General features: G+C 45.5%; 1 protein-coding gene across 1 annotated transcript in view; it reads left to right on the top strand.

Annotated features, from left to right (window-relative positions):
* The window catches only part of LOC124606083, a 375,104-nt gene that overhangs the window by 191,978 nt on the left and 158,626 nt on the right, over positions 1–24,500 (top strand). Inside the window, exons 7-9 of the mRNA XM_047138048.1 lie at positions 1,013–1,273; positions 16,273–16,584; positions 21,486–21,597. Coding sequence (XP_046994004.1) covers positions 1,013–1,273; positions 16,273–16,584; positions 21,486–21,597 — 685 coding nt within the window. The remainder of the gene's footprint in view (positions 1–1,012; positions 1,274–16,272; positions 16,585–21,485; positions 21,598–24,500) is intronic.

The following is a 24,500-nucleotide window of genomic DNA, read 5'->3' on the forward strand; positions in this document are numbered from 1 at the left end:
TCACATACAGTCAGGTCCGGTGACACACACCCGCCAGGGTAGCCGAGAGCGCTAACGCGCGCCGGCCCCGGATCGAATCTGCCCGGCGGATTAACGACGAGGGCCGATGTGCCGGCCAGCTTGGATGTGGTTTTTAGGCGGTTTTCCACATCCCACTAGGTGAATGCCGGGCTGGTCCCCATGTTCCGCCTCAGTTACACAGCTCGCAGACATCTGAACACATTCGCACTAGTCCATGGATTACACTCGATGCAGACAGTTGAGGTACACTAATTCCGTCCTGGGGGAGGGGGGGGGGGGGGGTACGGGGTGGCGGCAGGAAGGGCATCCGGCCATCCCTTAACCATTAACTTGCCAAATCCGAATAATGATGGCTGACCCTATGTACCTGTGGGAAAGGTTCAAGCGATACATACATAGGTTAAGTGACGTTGGAGGTCAATGATGTGTTCGGCGTTCGACGTCTGTATCAGACACTCGGGGACGGCCTTGCGATTTGCCTTCACACACACAAGCTGTTTCTCGGAACTGCTCGTGCCATCGTCTAATGTTCAGTGTTGTAGGAGGATCCACACCATACCTAGTACGAAAGTCAAGCTGAACGTTATTACTGAACGTCAAATACAAAACACTTTCTGTTGTCCTGACACCATTTTTACTAGAACTGAACTGGGCGCACACTGCTGCTACCTAGCTGGAACCATGTAAAACTCGAGAGTTTGCTCTTTCCAACAGTACGTTCTTCACGTACATAACTCAAATAAGATAATAGTTATGATTTTTAAATAGGATGATTCTTCTTGATACACCCTGCATTTTGTGCAGTGTGGTTATGTTTGTCCCAGTCTCAGTCGTCCATAGTGTGAGGCATAACCGACTGGAAGTGCTCCAGTACGATTAGTCCAGTTGTCTAGTTTCTGCATTACTCGAGCTGTAAATGTAATTTTCTGTTTCAACAGACACGCTCCTGACTTCTCCGCGTGTTGCTCGATAGTTTCGCCGTTGTTGACAGGTGCGGAGCGAGGAGGAAGACGAGGGCGAGCAAGCGGACGACGAAGACGCGGCGGGGGAGGACGAGCAGCAAGACGCGGAGCAAGAGAAACCAGAGGACTCAGAGCAGGCGGGAGACGAGGAGGTGTCGAGGCTGGTGGCGGCGGGCGACGTCGACCAGCTGGCGGCCATGGTGCTCAGCGGCGACGGCGGCCGGCTGGCGGGGCTGCGTGCGCACCACCCCGACGTACAGGCCTTCCTCGACAACGTCCCCGCCTACATGGTCAGTCCCACAAAGCAACCTACCTACGTAGGCACAAAAAAAATGAAATGATCGTATACTATTATTGGCATGGAGTGGTTGGGCTCCCTAGTGCAAGTCTTTCCGTTTTACGCCACTTCGGTGTCTTTCGGTCCCTGATGATGAGGTGATTAAGGGCAACAGAAACACCCAGTCCCTCAGCCGAGAAAATACCCTATCCGGTCGAGAGTCCAACACGGCAGCCCAGGATCTGTACAGGCAGCAATGTTAACCACTAGACCACGAACTGCGTTCTGTAGGCGCACAGGAGGGTACCAACAAGCAGGGTAATAAATTTTTTTTGTTATACTTCTCAAATCATAGAACCACCTTCACAATAATTCTCTGTTATTCCAGTCTCGAACACCGCGAGGAATAATCGTAATTTCCGTGCGAGTTCTGATTTCCCTTATTTTATAATGATGATCGTTTCTCCCTATGTAGGTCGGCTCAACAAACTATTTTCGCATTCGGAGGAGAAAGTTGTTGACTTAAATTTCGTGAGAAGATCCGTCACAATGGAAACCGCCTTTGTTTTAGTAGAGTCCACCCCAAGTCCTGTATCATGTCAGTGACATTCTCTGCCCTATTTTGCGATAATACAAAACGTGCTGCTCTTCTTTGAACTTTCTCCATCTACTCCGTTAATCCTATCTGGTAAGGATCTGAGACCCCCCAGCAGTACTCCAGAAGAGAAGGGACAAGCGTTGTGCAGGCAGTCTCTTTAGAAGCTCTGTTACATTTTCTAAGTGTTCTATCACCTCTCTAGTAGAGTTTAGCACCTTTTCTCGCAGGCTCAGAGTGCCGTGGACTAGATGTAGGAAGTCAACTCTCCCCACAGTCCTTCAACAAAATCTCACAAGCACTGTCGAATCAAGTACTGCGTCCATTGTTGTACTGAAATATTAGAGTCGGGCGGATTGTGTACAGGATTTCCTGGGAGTGCGGTAGCCCATGCTAGGTGTGGCGAATCCTTTGCTGGGAGAAATTGTGTGGTAAGACGTCAACACTATGATTCATACACTGAAGCGCCAAAGAAACTGGTACAGGCATGCATATTCAAATACGGAGATATATAAACACGCAGAACACGCCGCGGTAGTCGGCAACGCCTATATAAGACAACAAGTGTCTGGCGCAGTTGTTGGATCGGTTACTGTTGCTACAATGGCAGGTGATTAACATTTAAGTGAGTTTGAACGTGATGTTGTAGGCAGCGCACGAGCGATGGGACACAGCATATCCGATGTCGTGATGATGTGCGGATTTTCCCCTACGACCATTTCAGGAGTATACAGTGACTATCAGAAACCCGGTAAAACATCAAATCTCCGCCATCGCTGTAAGAACGGGATCAACGACGAATGAAGAGAATCGTTCGGCGTGACAGATCATATACAACCGCTCATTTGACGAAAGGTCTGTTCCTAAACACTGGAAAGTAGCACAAAAATGGTTCAAATGGCTCTGAGCACTATGGGACTTAACTGCTGTGGTCATCAGTCCCCTAGAACTTAGAACTACTTAAACCTAACTAACCTAAGGACATGACACACATCCATGCCCGAGGCAGGATTCGAACCGGCGACCGTAGCGGTCACGCGGCTCCAGACTGTAGCGCCTAGAACCGCACGGCCACTCCGGCCGGCAAAGTAGCACAGGTCACACCAATATTCAAGAAAGGAAATAGGAGTAGCCGATTGAATTACAGACCCATATCACTGACCTCAATTTGCAGTAGGATATTGGGGCATATACTGTATTCGAACATTATGAATCACCTTGAAGAAAATGACTTATTCATACATAACCAACACGGATTCAGGAAGATCGTTCTTGTGCAACTCTTTATTCCCATGAAATAATGAGTGCTGTCGACAAGGGATCTCAGATCGATTCCATATTCCTAGATTTCCAGAAGGCTATTGATACCGTTCATCACAAGCGACTATTAAACAAATTGCGTGCATATGGAGTATCGTCTCAGTTGTGTGACTGGATTCGTGATTTCCTCTCAGATAGGTCACAGTTCGTAGTGATAGACGGTAAATCATCGAGTAGGACGGAAGTGATATCTGGCGTTCCGTAAGGTAGTGTCATAGGCCCTCTGCTGTTCCTGATTTACATATATGATCTAGGTGGTAATCTGAGCAGCCCCCTCAGATTGTTTATAGATGACGCTGTAATTTACAGTCTAGTAAAATCATCAGATGATCAATTCCAATTATTAAATGATCTAGAGAGAATTTCTCTATGGTGCGAAAAGTGGCAACTGGCATTAAAAAAAGTAAAGTACGAGGTCATCCACATGGGTACTAAAAGAAATCCGATAAATTTTGGGTATACGAGAAATGGCACAAATATAAGGGCTGTCAATTCGACTAAATACTTAGGAATTACAATTATGAGCAACTTAAATTGGAAAGACCACATAGATAAAATGTGGGGAAGGACAAACAAAGACTGCGCTTTGCTGGCAGAACACTTAGAAGATGCGACAAACCCACTAAAGAGATAGCCTACATTACACTTGTCCGTCCTCTGCTGGAATATTGCTGCGCTGTGTGGGATCCTTACCAGGTAGGATTAACGGAAAACATCGAAAAAGTGCAAAGAGGGGCAGCTCGTTTCGTCTTATCGCGCATTAGGGGTGAGAGTGTCACTGATATGATACGCGAGTTGGGATGGCAGTCACTGAAACAAAGGCGGTCTTCTTTGCGGCGAGATCTATTTACGAAATTTCAATCACCAACTTTCTTTTCCGAATGCGAAAATATTTTGTTGACACCCACCTACGTAGGGAGAAATGATCATCATAATAAAATAAGAGAAATCAGAGCTCGAACGGAAAGATTTAGGTGTTCCTTTTTCCCACGCGCCATTAAAGAGTGCAATGGTAGAGAAGTAGTATGAAATTGGTTCCATGAACCCTCTGCCAGACACGTAAGTGTGAATTGCAGAGTAACCATGTAGATGCAGATGTAGATGAAGTGCAACCCATCTGCAAATTGCTGCAGATTTCAGTGCTGGCGCATCAACAAATGTCAGCGTGCGAACCGTTCAACGGGACATCATCGATATGGGCTTTCGGAGCCGAAGGCCGACTAGTCTACCCTTTTATAACTGCACGACACAGAGCTTTACGCCTCGCTGGGCCCGTCAACACCGACATTGGACTGTTGATCACTGGAAACATTTTGCCTGATCGGACGAGTCTCGTTTCAGATTGTATCGAGGGGATGGACGTGCACGGGTATGGAGACAACCTCAGGAATCTATTGACGCTGCATGTTAGCAGAGGACTGATCAAGCTGGTGGAGGCTGTGTAAAGGTGTGGGGTGCATGCAGTTGGAGGGATATGAGACCCCTGACACGTCTAGATACGACTCTGACAGGACACACGTACGTAAGCATCCTGTCATGTCCATTGTCCATTCCGACGGACTTGGGCAATTCCAGCAGGACAATGCGACACCCCACACGTCCAGAATTACTACAGAGTGGTTCCAGGAACACTCTTCAGAGTTTAAACACTTTCTTTGGCCACCAAACTCCTCAGACATGAACTTTGCTGAGCATATCTGGGATGCCTTGCAACGTGCTGTTTAGAAGAGATCTCCACCCCCTCGTACTCTTACGGATTTATGGACAGCCCTGCAGGATTCATGATGTCAGTTTCCTCCAGCACTACTTCAGACCTTTGTCAAGTCCGTGCCACATCGTTTTTCGGCACTTCTGCGTGCTCTTGGGGAACCTATACGATATCGAGCAGGTGTACCGGTTTCTTTGCCTCATGAAGCATGTAAATTTTGATGCAATTCCGTGCAGGTCCAAATAAAACCAAACAATACCAATTTTACTTAATATGATAAAACACATTCTAAAACAAAGCAAAAAAAAAAACAGCGCACCACGAAGGAATTATCCGAATGGGACGGAAATCGGTAGATGTGACGTACATACACAGGCATACAAATGATTCAGACATATTGGGTAATTTATTCAAGAGAAGAACTTCACGAATAGAACAAGTCATTTTGTTCGCCTCTGGCTCTTATGCAAGCAGTTATTCGTCTTGACATTGACTGCTACAGTTTTTGGATGTCCTGCTAACGGATATTGTGCCAAATGCTGTCCAAACTAAAATGTCTAAATCTCGAACTGGTTGGAGGGCCCTGTTCATAATGCTGTATCAGATATTTAGTGCGTGGATGAGATACCGGATGTGCCAGGTGGTAGTGAATCAAAGCACCTACAGAGAGGTGTTGTAATAGACGTTGGAAAGACTGTGTATGAGAGCACATGTGGACACAGTTTTAGGTGCTGTAAAAGGAGGAAACTGCTATGGTTTTGTCCAGTAACGATTGACCCAGGAGGAACTTTGGGGAGGGTTGCTGGAATCGTCCGGAGTTATGACGATGCTGTCCAACGGTTCTAATGCTATGCCAGAAGCAGGAAACTATGGCAGACATGTCTAGATGTGGTTCACCCTGGAACAGCGTTTGGGACAGTGGCTGCGAATCTCTGGTGTGGAAATGTCAACCAGCTGTTTCATAACCTACATTTGCTGTATGTTGGAAAGCAAAGATTGGACCTGAGGCGTCGCTTCCATGTTGAGGATGAACATCTGGAAACTAGATATGTTGTTCAGAAAATTACTATCAAACTCATCGCGACGTGGGAGCCCCCCCCCCCCCCCCCACACACACACACAGAACACACACACACACAGAACACACACAAATACACTCACAGATAGTCTGGGGTGAAGAATATGCTTGCTAGTTGGTCAAGTACACAGAAAAATATTACTTACTTCGGGCCGGAACTTGGTACTGGAGCCGAAAGAAGCGCATGGCCCCGAAAAATCCTCGTCACCAAATGTTAAGGGACGGAACTTGGAGGTAGCACTAAAACTGATGGAGGTGTTAGGACCTGAAAAATCCTCATGACCAGCCGAAATGGAACAAAAACAAAGAGCAGGCACAGCTCAGGTCGAGGTAAACAATATAGAACAGTTTTATTAATAAATGCATCAATGGAAAGTTCCTCTTGGAGAAAAGTTAATGACTTACAATAGATCGTAAAGTTTCGTAACTAGCACTGAATTTGCACAAGTCTGAACGTAGGCTGAAGGTCTTAATGATGAAACAGTCAAAGTCTTATATCAGGATCTCTTCGCTTCTGTGGGCCATGTGATCGAAAATAGTTCCTCTAGTATCTCTAACATGCCTGGGTATTTAGGGTGGAGCAGCGCCACTCCAAGCCAGTCTTCCATCGAGCTCTGGCCCAAGCGCTGGCTGCACCTGGAGTGCTTCAATAAGAGTCTCTAACAGAACCTGTGCCGTGCATGGCACCATGCCAATAGTCCCACAAGATACAGCTTAACGTTTACTTGGTAGAAGAACGTTGTACGAAGATAAGGTTGACGACTAATACCAAAATCCTGGTTACTCCCAATGCGAAGGCCACTACTAGTGGTAGTGGTGAAAAACAATGGCAACTCTGTCTGTTGGCAGTGGCTCACGAATGTTAAAATGTGTGTGAATTCCTAAAGGGCCAAAATGCTGAGGTCATCGGTCCCTTGACTTACACAATACTTGAACTAACTTATGCTAACAAGGGAACCTCCCCATCGCACCCCCCTCAGATTTAGTTATAAGTTGGCACAGTGGATAGGTCTTGAAAAACTGAAAACAGATCAATTGAGAAAACAGGAAGAACTTGTGTGGAACTGTGAAAAAATATGCAAAATATACAAACTGAGTAGTTCATGACAAGATATGCAACATCAAGGACGATGGAACCGCACGAGCGCCGTGGTCTCGTGGTAACGTGAGCAACTGCGGAACGAAAGGTCTTTGGTTCAAATCTCCCATCGGGTGAAAAGTTTAATTTTTTATTTTCAGTTTATGTGACAAACTCTTACGTTTTCATCACGTTTTTGGGAGTGATTATCACACCCACAAGAAAACCTAAATCGGGTAAGGTAGAAGAATCTTTTTACCCATTCGCCAAGTGTACAAGTTAGGTGGGTCGACAACATATTCCTGTCATGTGACGCACATGCCGTCACCAGTGTCGTGTAGAATATATCAGATGTGTTTTCCTGTGGAGGAATCGGTTGACCTATGACCTTGAGACAAATGTTTTCGGTTTCCATTGGAGAGTCACGTCCTTTCGTCTACTAATCGCACGGTTTTGCGATGCGGTCGCAAAACACAGACACTAAATTTATTACAGTGAACAGAGACGTCAATGAACGAACGGACAGATAATAACTATGCAAAAATAAAGAAAGTAAAATTTTCAGTCGATGGAAGATTTGAACCAAGGACCTCTCGTTCCGCAGCTGCTCATGCTACCACGGGACCACGGCGCTCCTGAGCTCATTTTGTCCAAGATGTTGCCTATGTGGCCCATGTACTACTCAGTTTGTATATTTTGCTTATTTTTTCACAGTTCCACACAACTTCTTCCTGTTTTCTGAGTTGATCTGTGTTCAGTTTATCAAGGCCTATCCACTGTGCCAACTTATAACTAAATCTGAGGGGGGTGCGATGGGGAGGTTCCCTTGTAAGAACAACACCCACACCCATGCCCGACGGAGGACTCGAACCTCCGACGGGAGGGGCCGCGCAATCCGTGACATGGCGCCTCAAACCGCGCGGCTACTGACGAATGGCATAGCTTTGTACGTAGCACAGGTTCTGACTGACACTGCATAACATACATATAATTCAGGCGAGATGACCAGTGATATCTTCAGTGCAGATGCACACCATGCTCAAACTCTTATGGGAATAGGCGAAATGTCGCGAGTAATCAAGATAATGGGCAACGGGCACTACATTTGTAGTGTGAGGATAAGTTGAGAATTTGGGTCTGGCGGGTCTAGGGTAGTCCTTGCAGTTGCAATGACCACTGTGTCCGGATGGCTTAGTGGTCAGAACTCAACAGAAGAATGGATTGGAGCAGCGTTGTGGCATCCTAAATATCCCCGCTGCGTAGAGATATTAGAGGAACTATTTTGGATCACAAAACCTGCGGACAAAACAGGTACGCAGGGCTGGTGACATCTAGTGGCGTTCACACTGCTGCCAGCTGCCCAAGTCAGTGAGCGTGACTGAAGCTCTGTCATTTGTTGATGTAACGCCCTTCTGCATTGGGCTGTACGCATACCACAGATATGAGAGACGTTGCAGATCTGCTGCTCAAGCAGCCCATACACCACAGCATGACTCACAGTTTGATAAATCGAGCACAGCACTGCATCGACGTCAACAATGGCATTTCCAGTATCTTCCGTGATGTTCATTAATCTGGATCAGTACTAAGTCAGTCTCATTATACTCAAACTCCAGGCCAGGTTTGGTTTGCCCATCTTGTATAAGAAGGTCTGTCAGAAAGTAATATCTCCCAATTTTTTTCTATTTCAGTTGTGCAGTACATAGTGACTACATGCAGGAGGTATTGTCCGCTTTTCAGTGTAATAGCCTTTCTTCCCAACAGTATTTACAAGCCTTCGAACACGTACTGTCTCTGATGCTAGGTCAACAGTGTACGCAATTTTCAGTCTCCCGAACTGCAAACCGACCACTACTATTGGTTTCCTTTAATGGCCTAAGCATGTTGGAGTCTGATACTGATAGTTCTGGTCTGAATAGAGGACGGGGAAAGATTTACCTTCCAAATTTTGTGTTTTCAGTTGTGCTTATTCAGTCTTCGCCACATTTCATGAAAAAGTATCAGAGTTTTTAGTGGGTGAATTCGGTAATGACCTTAGGATATTGCTCTATTGTGTAGAACTATTTGTTTCGTGTTCTCGAAAAAGAGAAATATATATCCATCACGTAGAATGTTTGTTCAGTCACTGCAGATGCTCCAATTGCGATCGTCTAATGATGTTTGCATTTTATGCACGGCGGCAGGGCAAGCGCCAGAATTTGCTGTCCACTGTAACACACACAGAGACATTAGTCAGATGTCCATGAACACTGATCGAAGTTTCACATTCAGCATTCAGGAATTCCATTACAGCCATCTACTTAAAATGCTTAAAGTGCTGACAACACTCGATGGGGGATTGCGGGTACGAACCCTGATGATAGAAGAAATGTAAGCTGGTTGACAAGGGGAAGAGGTGATGGGTGGTTAGAATATTTGGCACTAATGGCCTGAATTAAATTCTAGATATTTGCACCATGGCTTGAATGCCTTTGCTGATGGGGAATGGTCGGCATAAACCGGTAAAGATCGGAAACTTTCACTCAGGTATCATGTTTGCTTCAGCATCCGCTTCCCTGCGTTTGAGATCCAACAGTACTGAAGCGAAGAAGCGACAAGATCTCCATTGTTAAACATGAGCGAGCAGTGTAGGTATGTAATATATTGATTATTCCATGGTACCGTAGTGTTCTCTTGAAGCTGTGAGAAAGGAGGACAGGCGCTCCAAGGCGCGGAAGCAGAGATGATGCTGAGGGCAGACGAAACTAGGAGAGATATTGTTATATGAAGTAAACCGTAAAGGGAGAGCCTTGCTAAAATGCAGACACCCTCATACTAGGTCCCAGGACGTTAGTTAATCTTCAAGGAATTAACACGTAACTTCATATGTCGTCTAGACGCTGTGGTAGGTTGCCACCGTAGAACTTTGTAACCAACAGGCACGTATGAGCGTATAAAGCCAGCTTGATACCAGCCCTGAGAATAGCAACGTCAGTAGGCTCACAAGGGTTAGAAAGAGAGCGAGAATGCCAAAAAACTGTTGACCTCGCAGTCCCTACTCCGGAGAGCCCGAGGGGTGGGGCTAAGTGACATATAACAATAATTTTGCAAGCCTTATTTGGCAGAGCAGTTACATTTAGCTTTCAGCTGAACAATGTTGATACCAAATACGGACTTAGTGCAACTGCATTAACGTGCCCGCCTTAGGAGCAGTAGAGGGGACCTAACTAAACCCTAGAACTAGCCTCCAGTGTATTAGTTAGTCCTGTCTGGAATAAACAACAATTTCAAAACCCCTTTTGTCCAAGAGTCTCCACAACGAGTTCCCTACCAAGTCTCACCACCTGCATTTCTAGCAAATGCCTGTACCAGTGTTGGCTCAGATAGAAGAAAACAATCAAATGCCTTCACTGTGAATTGTCCTTCTGCCTTCTGCTCTGTACCGCTCGGGAGCGCAGACTGACCAGTAACCACTTTTCTCCCTCTCCCACCTATGTCAGGACACGACAGGTGGCACCTGTGTGAATCAGGCGCACTTTCGCCTTGCAGGCAATATTAGCAATAGAAGTCTGTTCCGTAGTTATCATTCCTTTGCGACATTACCTGGATGGTATGATATTGTGACAACAGCACGCGTTTACAGTTTCAGGCCGAGGGAACAGTTCCTTCTTATAGGCAGAAAATAGGAACACGAGAGCTAGGAGAACTGACGTACCTCTTCAGGTTAATTCTGAAATTCTTTCTTGCTGTTTTTTTTTTTCCTCTGCACCATTGATAGCGCTATTTCGCTACCCCCCTTGATACAATTCTGGTAGTTTGCCAGAGCTGCGAGGGGGGGGGGAGGCAGTGTTTCTTCCCCCACATTGCTCCTCTCCCCCCAGAAGCCTAAATACGGTCAAACACATTGTTAAAATTTACTATTTTGTCAAATTATTTGTGCTGAATCAAGCCTAGGTGCCAAAGATGGGGTGCCTAAGAAACCTACTTCTCGGATCGCTAAACAACAATTCAAGCAAATCGTATGAACGATTTTTATTACGAAAAGTACATGACAATACTTTGTGTTAAACAGATGTGTTGCAAGCAAATGGCGACAGACAAAATAAACAATGTTCTTCAGTATATACAATTCCTAAGTCGCTGGTCTTGAAGTGCCTAATCATGATGCTGCTGTAGAACTGGGCCGCGACCAGTCGGCGCGGCGCTTATGTATTCTTCGCATAGAGGCCGCTGCCGTTGCGTTGTCGTCCTGGAGAAGGGTCGGTCAGCATGCAGTTTGTAACACTGCGCTAATGCACACGATACTCTTTAAAGCCTGTACTATGGTAAGTTGACGGGCTTCACCTTAAGAGAAAGGATTTTTGTATAGATTTTGACCGCGTGTACCTGAATGGAGGCAAATCAGACGTACACCCACTCAGTAATAACAATGATACGTCAAGCAATTCCAGAGTGCAACCACACGTTAGGACGGACAAGAAACAACACAGCAGATGCTACCAAATTGTTAATAATACGATCGCCAGCCTAATTAGGCATTAACTGAGTTTCTTCCCTGTACAAGTTGATGTACGTTCATACAAAACAACACGTAATAATACTGCATAATATGGTAAATTTTAGAACCAGAAAATCTACTGAACTAAATATTTCACTTTCTGTACTAATATGGACAAGCCATAAATACACAACATTACACTATAATGTTTACTACAAACTTCATACTGTCTATTGATCTGATTAAAATCGGACATAGGTTACCCTAGAAATAGCACTTTCGAAACACACATACAATGTCAATTTTGAAAAAGGTAAAACACTGATAAATTTTGGTTTTATATTGACTTTAACTTTGCTGGTCAAATCAGTTCAGTACACTTCAGAATTCAAATGAATAGAAAAGAAAAAGGGGGGGGGGGACCCTCAAACTGTTATGATCACTGTATTGAAAATTTTGATTATTGAAATCATTAAGCACTCAATATTTCCAATATATGAGTTACTACTCTTCTTGTCTTATTTCCTGCTCATTTAACTACCATTATTTTTGTCTCAAATTAATTAAACTTCATTACTAAACCAATTTCAACATTATCTTCCAACTTTGTCAGACCTATATTATTTACCTATATATTCATTAACAACAAAGTTCTTTAAACATCATTCTAACATAGATAGGTCGGCAGGTAATTATTATTAACATAAATTTTAAATCTTCATTTCGGGACACTCGGATTGCACAACATGTGGAAAGGACCCTGTCTAGGTTAGTTGTGAGGATAATTAACTGATAGGACAGTTCTGGTAAAATTTAAGTTGTTATTGAACATTATGGAACAAAAGTAACACTGGTCCACACGAATACAGTACTAAAAGTTTCAACCTGTTTGTATCGATGTGGCGGTCGGCAGGCGGCGAGATGGCGAGGCACAGAGCACACATGCAATCACAGCAATGGCTCTTGATGTATCGGCACTTTGCTTCTTCATAGCGCCGCAATACTTTTCCATTTAGTGCCTATGGAATTTTGCCATGCTGTATAGGCGTCGGAAACGGCCCATCCGAGGCTCAACGAAATCACGTTTTCCAGGAGAGCCTCCTCGATCCAGAACGTGTTTCTCAGACCGATGCCCAACTCCGACTACTACTGCTGAGCCCGTTATGCCGTGCAGCGCCCGTGTGCATTTTCCCGCGCTCGCCTGCCATCCGCCTTTTACCGCTCCCCTACAGACAGGGTATTCACCCGAGGTTTTGCATTCTACATATCCTAATTCATTGCCTACGTATGGACCAGACACACAATTACAACTTTAACATCTTACAACAGTCTCGACATTTGTTACACTTCAATTCTATCACAATATTGCTTGAAATTTGACATAAACATTAATATTCAAATCGAAAATTGTTTACAGTTTCTTTAGCATAATGGCATGAAACAAAAAAGAAATGAAATCAGAACATCGATTACACTAATTTATCGAAAATCAGAAGAAAAAATTATTATATGTACAATAGTATAGCGTTGGTGTTGTTACAATTTGGCTGACGTCTTCTTCACAGCATTCTCTGCTCTCTCGTTTCCGACTGGCATGCCGGCGCTTGACTTTACGCCTTAACAATTTGGTATTGTGCTACTTTGTTTGAATTCTTCGTGAAACATAGATCGTTTTTGACATGTCTGAGAGAAATTTTAATTAAAAGCCAGTTTGGCGGATGTTGCTTCTGTTGATGTTTCGCACCATATGTTTAGAGAGAAACAGATTTTACTACAATTTATCTCAATGTATTGTGAGTTTCCATTACTGTGAAAACTACGATCAAGGATACAAACAAAAGAGCACTGGAAGCTTCCAAAATGGTAGAGGCGTTGCATTTTTCTTAGCCATATATTATGCAGGAAGAGAATAATACGAACATCAGTATTCAACACACAAATAGAAGCAAGAATAGAATGAAAAAAAAAAATATCGGAGCTCTCCAGTTCTCCAACAAACGATACAAATGTTCCCATGTGCTGGTATTTAATGAATTTCTATTATAGGACCACGTAGAAAGCAATATATTACCGCTTAGCTGTGTCTTCTTTTTCAGTGTGAGTGCGACATAATTCTGACGTGTTATTAAAAGTTTGACTGTCCATTCACAGACAATTTATGTAATTGTCAAATTCTGAGTGTGACATTTCCTGTAGAATATTTTCATGGGTATGTTTTTCTCACAATTTCAACCATTCCCTGACCGAATATCTCGTTTTTTCTTATTTTTCTTTTTTTTTCACAGTGCACAAGTCAATTCAATAAACGCTTTGTCTGCATTGGTAACGATTCCCACTAGTGACAAAACAGACGGCCGAGTAACATTAATGTGGCCACTGACTGTGTTCGACGTCAACGTGCAAGTGCCACTCAAGACGCCCGCATCTCGTGGTCGTGCGGTAGCGTTCTCGCTTCCCACGCCCGGGTTCCCGGGTTCGATTCCCGGCGGGGTCTGGGATTTTCTCTGCCTCGTGATGGCTGGGTGTTGTGTGCTGTCCTTAGGTTAGTTAGGTTTAAGTAGTTCTAAGTTCTAGGGGACTTATGACCACAGCAGTTGAGTCCCATAGTGCTCAGAGCCATTTGAACCATTTTTTGAACCACTCAAGACGGCAGATGACAACACTAGCAGTGGAGAGTATGTAAAGCGTGTCGGCAGGGGGTGGGGGCGGAAAAAGTGCAGTCGTTGCCGTAATGTAGTTAGGGAGTGATTTATCTGATGTCCAAAACGGCATGAAGACTGGTTTCGAAAATGACACTACCCAAAAGCGGCGCTGAGGCAACTGTGGTGCACCACGGGCCAAGGATGACAGGGGTGAACAATGGCTGTGGAGATGTGTACGTGCCAATAGACGTGTAACTATTGAGCAACTGACCGCCCAGATGAACCAGGGGGCTACCAACAGTGTAACCTCAACGACTGTTCGGAGAACGTTGCAGCGTATGGCTCTCCACAGCAGGCGCTTGGCGCACGCACCCACGCTGGTTGCTATTCATAGGCGACGAAGGCTGAAATTTGCACTCGAATACCGCATCTCAGCGGTGACAGGTGAGCTGTTCAGATGAATCACATTTTATGCTCCATCGGACAGAAGGTCATTGGCGTGTACAGCGTGAAACGTCTGAAAGCAAATATTCGCCGGAAGGGTGCAAACCGGAGGAAGGAACGTTATGGACTGAAGAATGTCTTCGTGACATTCCCTTGCTGATCTCGCATTCTGAAAGCCATAATGGAGAATCAAAAGTATGCATCTGCTCTTGATGACCGTGTCCACCCCTACATGAAGTTTATTTTTCGTAGGGACGATGGCATGTACCAGCAGCACAGTGGAATACGTCACATAGATCGCAGCGTACGTACGTGATTTAAACAGCACTAGGATGAGTTTACCGTACTCTCCTCGCCACCAGAATCACTGGATGAAAACCCAGCCGAGAATCTATGCGACCACCTCGATTGGGCTGTTCGCGCCAGGAATCCTCAACCGAGAAATCCGGTGCAGTTGACGACGGCACTGGAGTCGACACGGCATCACATCCCTGTCGGTACCTTACAGGACCTCACTGATACCCTTCCCACACGTCTCACAGCCGTCCGTGCTACAAAGGTGGCTATTCAGGCTTCTAGCAGGTGATCGCGTCAGTGTGACTGGACATTGTGTTTCACGACACGATACGCACAGCATGACAGCGTCTCCAAAAGTGAGGTTAAGTTTGAGAGAACGGGTTGCTACGTACTAGGCGTTTGAGTCCGGAAAAATTCATAAAACTTTGTCAAAATGGACAAAAAGGATTCAGGATTTGCACTCATAGCAGTGGAAGTTCAAAAATATAAGAAAATACTTTTTTTACGTTTGAAATTTGACCTTTTTTCACTTACCACTGGCTGCATTTGTTGCTATAGGTACATTTTTCTTCATACGTAACGGTGATTCTTCGATAAATTTTGCACAGCATACAAACCAACCTTACAGGTGTATGAAATTCTGGAATTTTCCAAATCTATTGAAATCTGTAGTAAAAATTGGGATAATTAAGTATAAAATTTGAGTTTTTTCTAAACATGAAGTTTAAAATGAAACACCACCTTCATTTTTTCATAAATTAAATATTTTATAGAGTTTCATACACCTGTAAGTATGATTTGTATGCTGTAAAAAGTTCATCGAAGAATCTCTCTCACTTATGAAGAAACGTGTACCTACGGCAACAAACGCAGCCAATAGTAAGTGAAAAAAATGATGAACTTTCACATGTAAAACAAAATTAATTTTGTTATGTTTTTGAACTTCCACTGCTATGAGTGTGAATCCTGAATCCTTCCCGGTCATGCTGACAAAGTTTTATGAATTTATTCGTAAAAGTATAGACAGTGGGAATTAAAATGTCCTGTGATGTCTCTCCTGCTCGAAGACGGCCCGTTTGACGTCCTACCCCCCTTAAGTCCCATAGTGCTTAGAGCCATTTAAACTTATTTGACAAACATGTGGATAGAAAACAAAGAATATGACAAACAAGTTTGATCGGGGCTAGAGTCCTCGTATGTTTTCGCTCGCAGCCGGCTGCCAAGTTAAAGTGTACAGCTGTCAATCCTAGTGTAATTTTGAATATAACGCCTTGCTTGTATTTAAAAGCTTCGTGTTCGTGTGGCTAGCATTTTCGCTAGTAACTGGAATGGTAGCCCCTGCCTGTACAGAGCCCGTTTGCTGTGCGGTGCAGGAGAAGATCGCAGCGGTGCACGCGGCTGCGCGAGCAGGCAGCGTGCGCGAGCTGCAGGCGGCGCTGGACCGGCGTCGCTTCGCGGTGGCGCGCGACGCTGGCTGTCCTGCCAGGCCGACGCCGCTGCACGCGGCCGCGCTGCTGGGACACACCGACGTCGTGCGCTACCTGGGCGCGCGCTTCCCGGAGACGCTGGCCGCCACCGACGCGCGCGGCCGCACACCGCTCCACTACGCGGCCTGCCTCGCAGACAACGGCCACTACTACCACCTGCTGACCGCGCTCGGCGCTCGCGCCGATGCTCTCGACCAGGTACTGCCGCAACACGCCCTACTCTACTCCACGTTATCGACTCCCTAGCATAAGATTCCGTTCTAGGCCATGATCGATGTATACGACGGGTGCTGAAAAATACACTACTGGCCATTAAAATTGCTGCACCACGAAGATGACGTGCTACAGACGCGAAATTTAACCGACAGGAAGAAGAGGATGTGATATGCCAATTATTAGCTTTTCAGAGTATTCACACAATGTTGACGCCGGTGGCGACATCTAGAACGTGCTGACACGAGGAAAGTTTCCAACCGATTTGTCATACACAAACAGCAGTTGACCGGCGTTGCCTGCTGAAACGTTGTTGTGATGCGTCGTGTAAGGAGGAGTAATGCGTACCATCACGATTCCGACTTTGACAGAGGTCGGATTGTGGCCTATCGCGACTGAGGCTTATCGTATCGCGACATTGCTACTCGCGTGGGCGAGATCCAATGACTGTTAGCAGAATATGGAATCGGTGGGTTCAGGAGGGTAATACGGAACGCCGTGCTGGATCCCAACGGCCTCGTATCACTAGCAGTCGAGACGACAAACATCTTATCCGCATGGCTGTAACGGATCGTGCAGCCACGTCTCGATCCCTGAGTCAACAGATGGGGACGTTTGCAAGACACAACCATTTGAACGAACAGTTCGACGACGTCTGCAGCAGCATGGACCATGGTTGCGGTTACCCTTGACGCTGCATCACAGATAGGAGCGCCTGCGATGGTGTACTCAACGATGAACCTGGGTGCACGAATGGCAAAACTTCATGTTTTCGGACGAATCCAGGTTCTGTTTACAGCATCACCATGGTCGCATCCGTGTTTGGCACCATCGCGGCGAACGCACAATGGAAGCGTGTATTCGTCATCGCCATACTGGCGTATCACTCGGCGTGATGCTATGGGGTGCCATTGGTTACACGTCGCGGTCACCTCTTGTTCGCATTGACAGCAGTTTGAACAGTGGAAGTTACATTTCAGATGTGTTACGACCCGTGGCTCTACCCTTCATTCGATCCCTGCGAAACTCTACATTTCAGTAGCATAATGCACGACCGCATGTTGCAGGTCCTGTACGGGACTTTCTGGATACAGAAAATGTTCGACTGCTGCCCTGGCTAGCACATTCTCCAGATCTCTCACCAATTGAAAACATCTGGTCAATGGTGGCCGAGCAATTGGCTCGTCACAAAACGCCAGTCACTACTCTTGATGAAGTGTGGTATCGTGTTGAAGCTGCACGGGCAGCTGTACCTGTACACGCCATCCAAGCTCCGTTTGACTCAATGCCCAGGCGTATGTAACGTCCACTGTTCAAAGTGCCGCCAATGCGAACAAGAGGTGACCGAGACGTGTAACCAATGGCACCCCATACCATCACGCCGGGTGATACGCCAGTATGGCGATGACGAATACACGCTTCCAATGTGCGTTCACCGCGATGTAGCCAAACACGGATGCGACCATCTTGATGCTGTAAACAGAACCTGGATTCGGCCGAAAAAATGACGTTTTGCCATCATGCAGCCAGGTTCGTCGTTGAGTACACCATCCCAGTCGCTCCTGTCTGTGATGCAGCGTCAAGGGTAACCGCAGCCATGGTCTCCGAGCTGATAGTCCATGCTGCTGCAAACGTGGTTGCACGATCCGTTACAGCCATGCGGATAAGATGCCTGTCATCTCGACTGCTAGTGATACGAGGCCGTTGGGATCCAGCACGGCGTTCCGTATTACCCTCCTGAACCCTCCGATTCCATATTCTGCTAACAGTCATTGGATCTCGACCAACGTGAGCAGCAATGTCGCGATACGGTAAACCGCAATCGCTACAGGCTACAATCCGAACTTTATCAAATTCGGAAACGTGATGGTACGCATTTCTCCTCCTTACACGAGGTTTCACAACGTTTCACCAGGCAACGCCGGTCAACTGCTGTTTGTGTATGAGAAATAGGTTGGAAACTTTCCTCATGTCAGCACGTTGTGGGTGTCGCCACCGGCGCCAACCTTGTGTAAATGCTCTGAAAAGCTAATCATTTGCATATCACAGCATCTTCTTCCTGTCGGTTAAATTACGCGTCCGTAGCACGTCATGTTCGTGGTGTAGCAATTTTAATGGCCAGTAGCGTAATAACGTTTGTTTTATTTAAAAATCTTTAGGGGCTTTCCAATTAGGAGGCATTATTTGTCAACTGGCTTTCGTAAGACTCGTCCCTGACTTTCCATCAACTGTGAGAGTCACCTTTGGAGGTACAGCGGCAATTGCACCAGTGCCTCGAGGGGCGCCATTTAAATAGAGCTGCATAGAGGGCACCCTCTCCAGAGTAACGTTAATGGAGACGCTTATACGTCTCAGTCATTCACTGGTCTATACTGGCTAAGCTCCTCCTAGGCGCATGTATGCCAGATTGGTCAGTGAGAAACCAAACAAGGAGTAATCTTACTAGGGAACTCCCTATGTCGGTGGCAATCACATGGGCCTTTAGCTAAGTCTCTTAACCCATCTTGGCCAACTCTTTTTTTTTTTTCTACCCAATCGTACTACACTAGGTTGCGAGGCCCAAAGGTCTCTTTCTTTTTCATTTCTTATTTCATCATCCATGGTGGAGTAAGCCTCCGCTGGCATTGTGAAGCCATTCTTAGTAGGAGACCAAATCCTTAAGGCAAAACGTGGTCATCCATGTTTGGGTTATGCAATAATGCTGGCAACCTGTCCATGTGAAACTTTTCATATTCGCAAGCCTCAAAATAATCCTCAGATGAAAACCGAAAATCATGGATGATGATCAGGCAAAGGAAAAGATAAAAATTACAAAACTTAAGACATACTCATTGTGGTCACATGGAATGTACAAGATATGTGGACACACGTGACTGAGCTTAACAAAATACTCAACGATTACAGTATTAGTATAGCAATCATCACAGAAACAAAAAAGGAGTTAAAGGCACCAGATATCTAGAAGATTACTTTATATGCAGTAACATCTGAGCAAAGAGGATGTAATGGAGTGGAAGTCTTGATAGACCGAAAATGGGATGATAACATACAGTAATATGCACCAGTAAACGAAAGGCTCATCACAATGAGACTGAAATTTGATAGGGGATATCTACCTGAATGAAGCACCCAGCAGGAACACATATAACCAATGCACAAAATTAGGACACAGCACGCTCATTAACATCAACCAAATCCAATAAACAAACATGCAAGAGCACAGTTATTATTAACTACATAGATTACACAAATAAAGTTATAAACTTCTTTGGAAAAAATAATATTACAGAAGTGCAAACAGATCTCATGAATAAATATGCAACTCAAGCCAAAAATTTAATGAAGACTTGTCACAAAATGTTAATTGAATATGAAAATAAATCTAACACTCTTAAGAGTGTATGGCCACCAACACTAAGGAGTCAACCAAAAATACATAAAACACTGATTCTTTTAAGCTTCATAGTAAACGGTAGATACAGCCCACCATACCACGTAACCAAAAAAAAAAAAAAAAAAATACATGAATTGAAATTTACAAGCAAAAATTGCAGAACACTGTCAATCAATGCCGACCCGAGTGGCCGAGCGGTTCTAGGCGATTCAGTCAGGGACCGCGCGACCGCTACTGTCGCAGGTTCGAATCCTGCCTTTGGCATGGATGTGTGTGATGTCCTTAGGTTAGTTAGATTTAAGTAGTTCTAAGTTCTAGGTGACTGATGACCTCAGATGTTAAGTCCCATAGTGCTCAGAGCCATTTGAACCATTTTTTGTCAATCAATGTAAAGGACAAAAAGTTACAAACAAAGGATTATTTGTATAGTTATATACACCAACACTCCTATAAACGAAACAAAGATCTCATACAAGAAAATCTCCTAAAATACAGAAAGTTACCTTTCACAGGTGTGCAAGAAATATCAGAGGTTCTTAAACTTTCAGTATCACAAAACTAATTCAAATTTAATGAAAAAATCCACAAACAAGCAGATAAAGCAGCCATGGGCAACAGAACAGACTGAACACTAGCTGATATTTTCTTAAGTAAGCTAAAAGGAAAAGTCTTCCGGTCACAAAACCTGCTTTTAAAGAAAATGACCTGTTATTACACATGTGCAGAAAATGCGTTATGTACATAAAAGGGACACAACTAGGTGCGCAACTAATCCACCAAGAACTTACACCTAAAAATAAAATTTACCATGGAAAATGAAAACCAATAAATCCATTGGCTTTCTGGACCTAAAAATAGGCAACATTAATGACAGGCATACTTTCAAAACACATAGAAAGCAGACAACATCAGACGTATGATAAATTACAATTCTTGCCATTCAAAATACCAAAATTAGGCATTTTTGCAAGCAATGATAAACAGAATTGCACATTTACCTTTGAAACAAACAGCCATACAAAAATAATTAACACTCAGATACATAAACATAGTACAATAACTCTATAACAGAAAAACAAAGCCCAAATAACAATATATAAAACAAAAAATAACACTCTTACTCGAAAACCCAACAAAACAAATAACCTGATACTAATTCTAGAACACTGTAAAACAACATTTAGGACAAAAAATTGCAACAGGGAGTTCTTACAGAAACGGACTGAGGAAGCAAAAGAAAAATATAATGAAATCATAAATGAAACCAAGAAACAGGCACATAGATCTTTGAAGGATACATTTATAAGCAGATTTGAGCATGACATACATGGTACACAGGACACAGTATATAAACTGATCCGACAGCTGAAAAGAACAGTGGAGGTACTCTGAATATGCCTCGTATAATACAAACTGTATAGTTACTACTCCGAATAGTTGTTTCTGTAGGCTTTCAAATCATATATTACAATTGTTTGATTGTGTTTTCCAGGACGGCCACACGCCAGAGTACTACCTCCAGCACCCGGATGAGCTGTCGCACCGCCAGCTGCTGCAGGACATAGGCGCCGATGAGGCAGTGGCCGACAACCTTGTCGATAAAGGTGAGCGTGACACGCACTGCTGCATTCCTTAATAGTATCAGCCGTACACAGCTATAACCTGCCATTTATTCCTGGTGATGCCCCACAGCTCGTAAGTACTAAATGTTGTTGTACACAGCAACGAGCTGCTTCTTTATTTTAACTGATTTCGCTTCGCAGAATATTATCTGCTATCTGAAGAATTTATAACAGCTTAAATGGCGATATAAAACTTAAGGCGACAAACAGCGTGAAGTACATCACAAGTTACTGATGCCAAATAGTAAAATGCACTGACGGAAAAAATCACGACACCGAAACATAATTAGAGTAATGAAATTTCGGTAATACACTCCTGGAAATGGAAAAAAGAACACATTGACACTGGTGTGTCAGACCCACCATACTTGCTCCGGACACTGCGAGAGGGCTGTACAAGCAATGATCACACGCACGGCACAGCGGACACACCAGGAACCGCGGTGATGGCCGTCGAATGGCGCTAGCTGCGCAGCATTTGTGCACCGCCGCCGTCAGTGTCAGCCAGTTTGCCGTGGCATACGGAGCTCCATCGCAGTCTTTAACACTGGTAGCATGCCGCGACAGCGTGGACGTGAACCGTATGTGCAGTTGACGGACTTTGAGCGAGGGCGTATAGTGGGAATGCGGGAGGCCGGGTGGACGTACCGCCGAATTGCTCAACACGTGGGCCGTGAGGCCTCCACAGTACATCGATGTTGTCGCCAGTGGTCGGCGGAAGGTGCACGTGCCCGTCGACCTGGGACCAGACCGCAGCGACGCACGGATGCACGCCAAGACCGTAGGATCCTACGCAGTGCCGTAGGGGACCGCACCGCCACTTCCCAGCAAATTAGGGACACTGTTGCTCCTGGGGTATCGGCGAGGACCATTCGCAACCGTCTCCATGAAGCTGGGCTACGGTCCCGCACACCGTTAGGCCGTCTTCCGCTCACGCCCCAACATCGTGCAGCCCGCCTCCAGTGGTGTCGCGACAGGCGTGAATGGAGGGACGAATGGAGACGTGTCGTCTTCAGCGATGAGAGTCGCTTCTGCCTTGGTGCCAGTGATGGTCGTATGCGTGTTTGGCGCCGTGCAGGTGAGCGCCACAACCAGGACTGCATACGACCGAGGCACACAGGGCCAACACCCGGCATCATGGTGTGGGGAGCGATCTCCTACACTGGCCGTACACCACTGGTGATCGTCGAGGGGACACTGAATAGTGCACGGTACATCCAAACCGTCATCGAACCCATCGTTCTACCATTCCTAGACCGGCAAGGGAACTTGCTGTTCCAACAGGACAATGCACGTCCGCATGTATCCCGTGCCACCCAACGTGCTCTAGAAGGTGTAAGTCAACTACCCTGGCCAGCAAGATCTCCGGATCTGTCCCCCATTGAGCATGTTTGGGACTGGATGAAGCGTCGTCTCACGCGGTCTGCACGTCCAGCACGAACGCTGGTCCAACTGAGGCGCCAGGTGGAAATGGCATGGCAAGCCGTTCCACAGGACTACATCCAGCATCTCTACGATCGTCTCCATGGGAGAATAGCAGCCTGCATTGCTGCGAAAGGTGGATATACACTGTACTAGTGCCGACATTGTGCATGCTCTGTTGCCTGTGTCTGTGTGCCTGTGGTTCTGTCAGTGTGATCATGTGATGTATCTGACCCCAGGAATGTGTCAATAAAGTTTCCCCTTCCTGGGACAATGAATTCACGGTGTTCTTATTTCAATTTCCAGGAGTGTACATTTAAGAGATTATCACTGAAAGATCGTAGGTTAATTTAAGCACGAGAAAAGCCTTTGTAAATGTGAAATGCTGATACGTTAATAACCGGGTGTAACCGCCAGAATTTTGAATGCAAGCATGGAGACGTGCGTGCACTACGTTGCTCTATGCCTATTGCACTTGGTCGGTCAATACAGGGACTGTTAATACTATCTGTGGATGACGCTGGAGTTGCCGTCCGATGATGTTCAATATGTGCTCGATTGGAGACAGATCTGGTAATCGAGCAGCCCAGTACAGCGTGTCGACACTGTCAAGAGCATGCTGGGTTACAAGAGAGTTCTGTCGGCGAGCGGTATCCTGTTGGAAAACAACCTTGGAATGCTGTTCGCAAATGGCAGCATAATGTTCTCGGGATATCCACTAGAGTGGTCCTGTTCTCACACGAAATCGCACCCCTGACCATAACTGCAGGTGTAGGTCCTGTTTGTCTAGCAAGCAGACAGGTTGGTTGTAGATCTTCAAGTGGCCTCCTTCTAACCAACACCGAGGCTGAACCAGCTTTCATCAGAATACACGTCTCCTCCACCCTACCCTTGAATGAGCTCTCGCTTGACACCATTTTACACTCACGCTCATATATTAAGGATAATTGCAGAATGTGGTGCCACACAACGAAACTGGCGCTAATAGCATAGGCACATAGGGAACACACACGACACAGGTCTGTAAGTCTACGGTATTGGTGATAAGTTGGGAAATCCGTCCCGAAACACATGCGATACAAAACGCCACTGTTTGCTGCGCATGTACCCCGACATCAATATGGAATACGATCGCCATGCACACGTACACAGGCTGCACAACGGGTTGGCATACTCTGGATCAGGTGGTCAAGCAGCTGCTGGGGTATAGTCTTCCATTCTTGCACCAGTGCCTGTCGGAGCTCCTGAAGTGTCCTTGGGGTTTGAGTACGGGCAGCGATACGTCGACCGAGAGCATCCCAGACGTTCTCGATGGGGCTTAGGTCTGGAGAACAGGAAGGCCACTCCATTCACCTGGTATATTCTATTTCATGGTACTCCACCAAGATGGCAGCTCGGTTGGGCGTGCGTTATCATCCATCAGGAGGAAGGCTGGACTCACTGCACCCCTGAAAAGGCGGACA

The sequence above is a fragment of the Schistocerca americana genome, chromosome 3 (assembly GCF_021461395.2).
Source record: "Schistocerca americana isolate TAMUIC-IGC-003095 chromosome 3, iqSchAmer2.1, whole genome shotgun sequence".
Classification (NCBI taxonomy): Eukaryota; Metazoa; Arthropoda; class Insecta; order Orthoptera; family Acrididae; genus Schistocerca; species Schistocerca americana.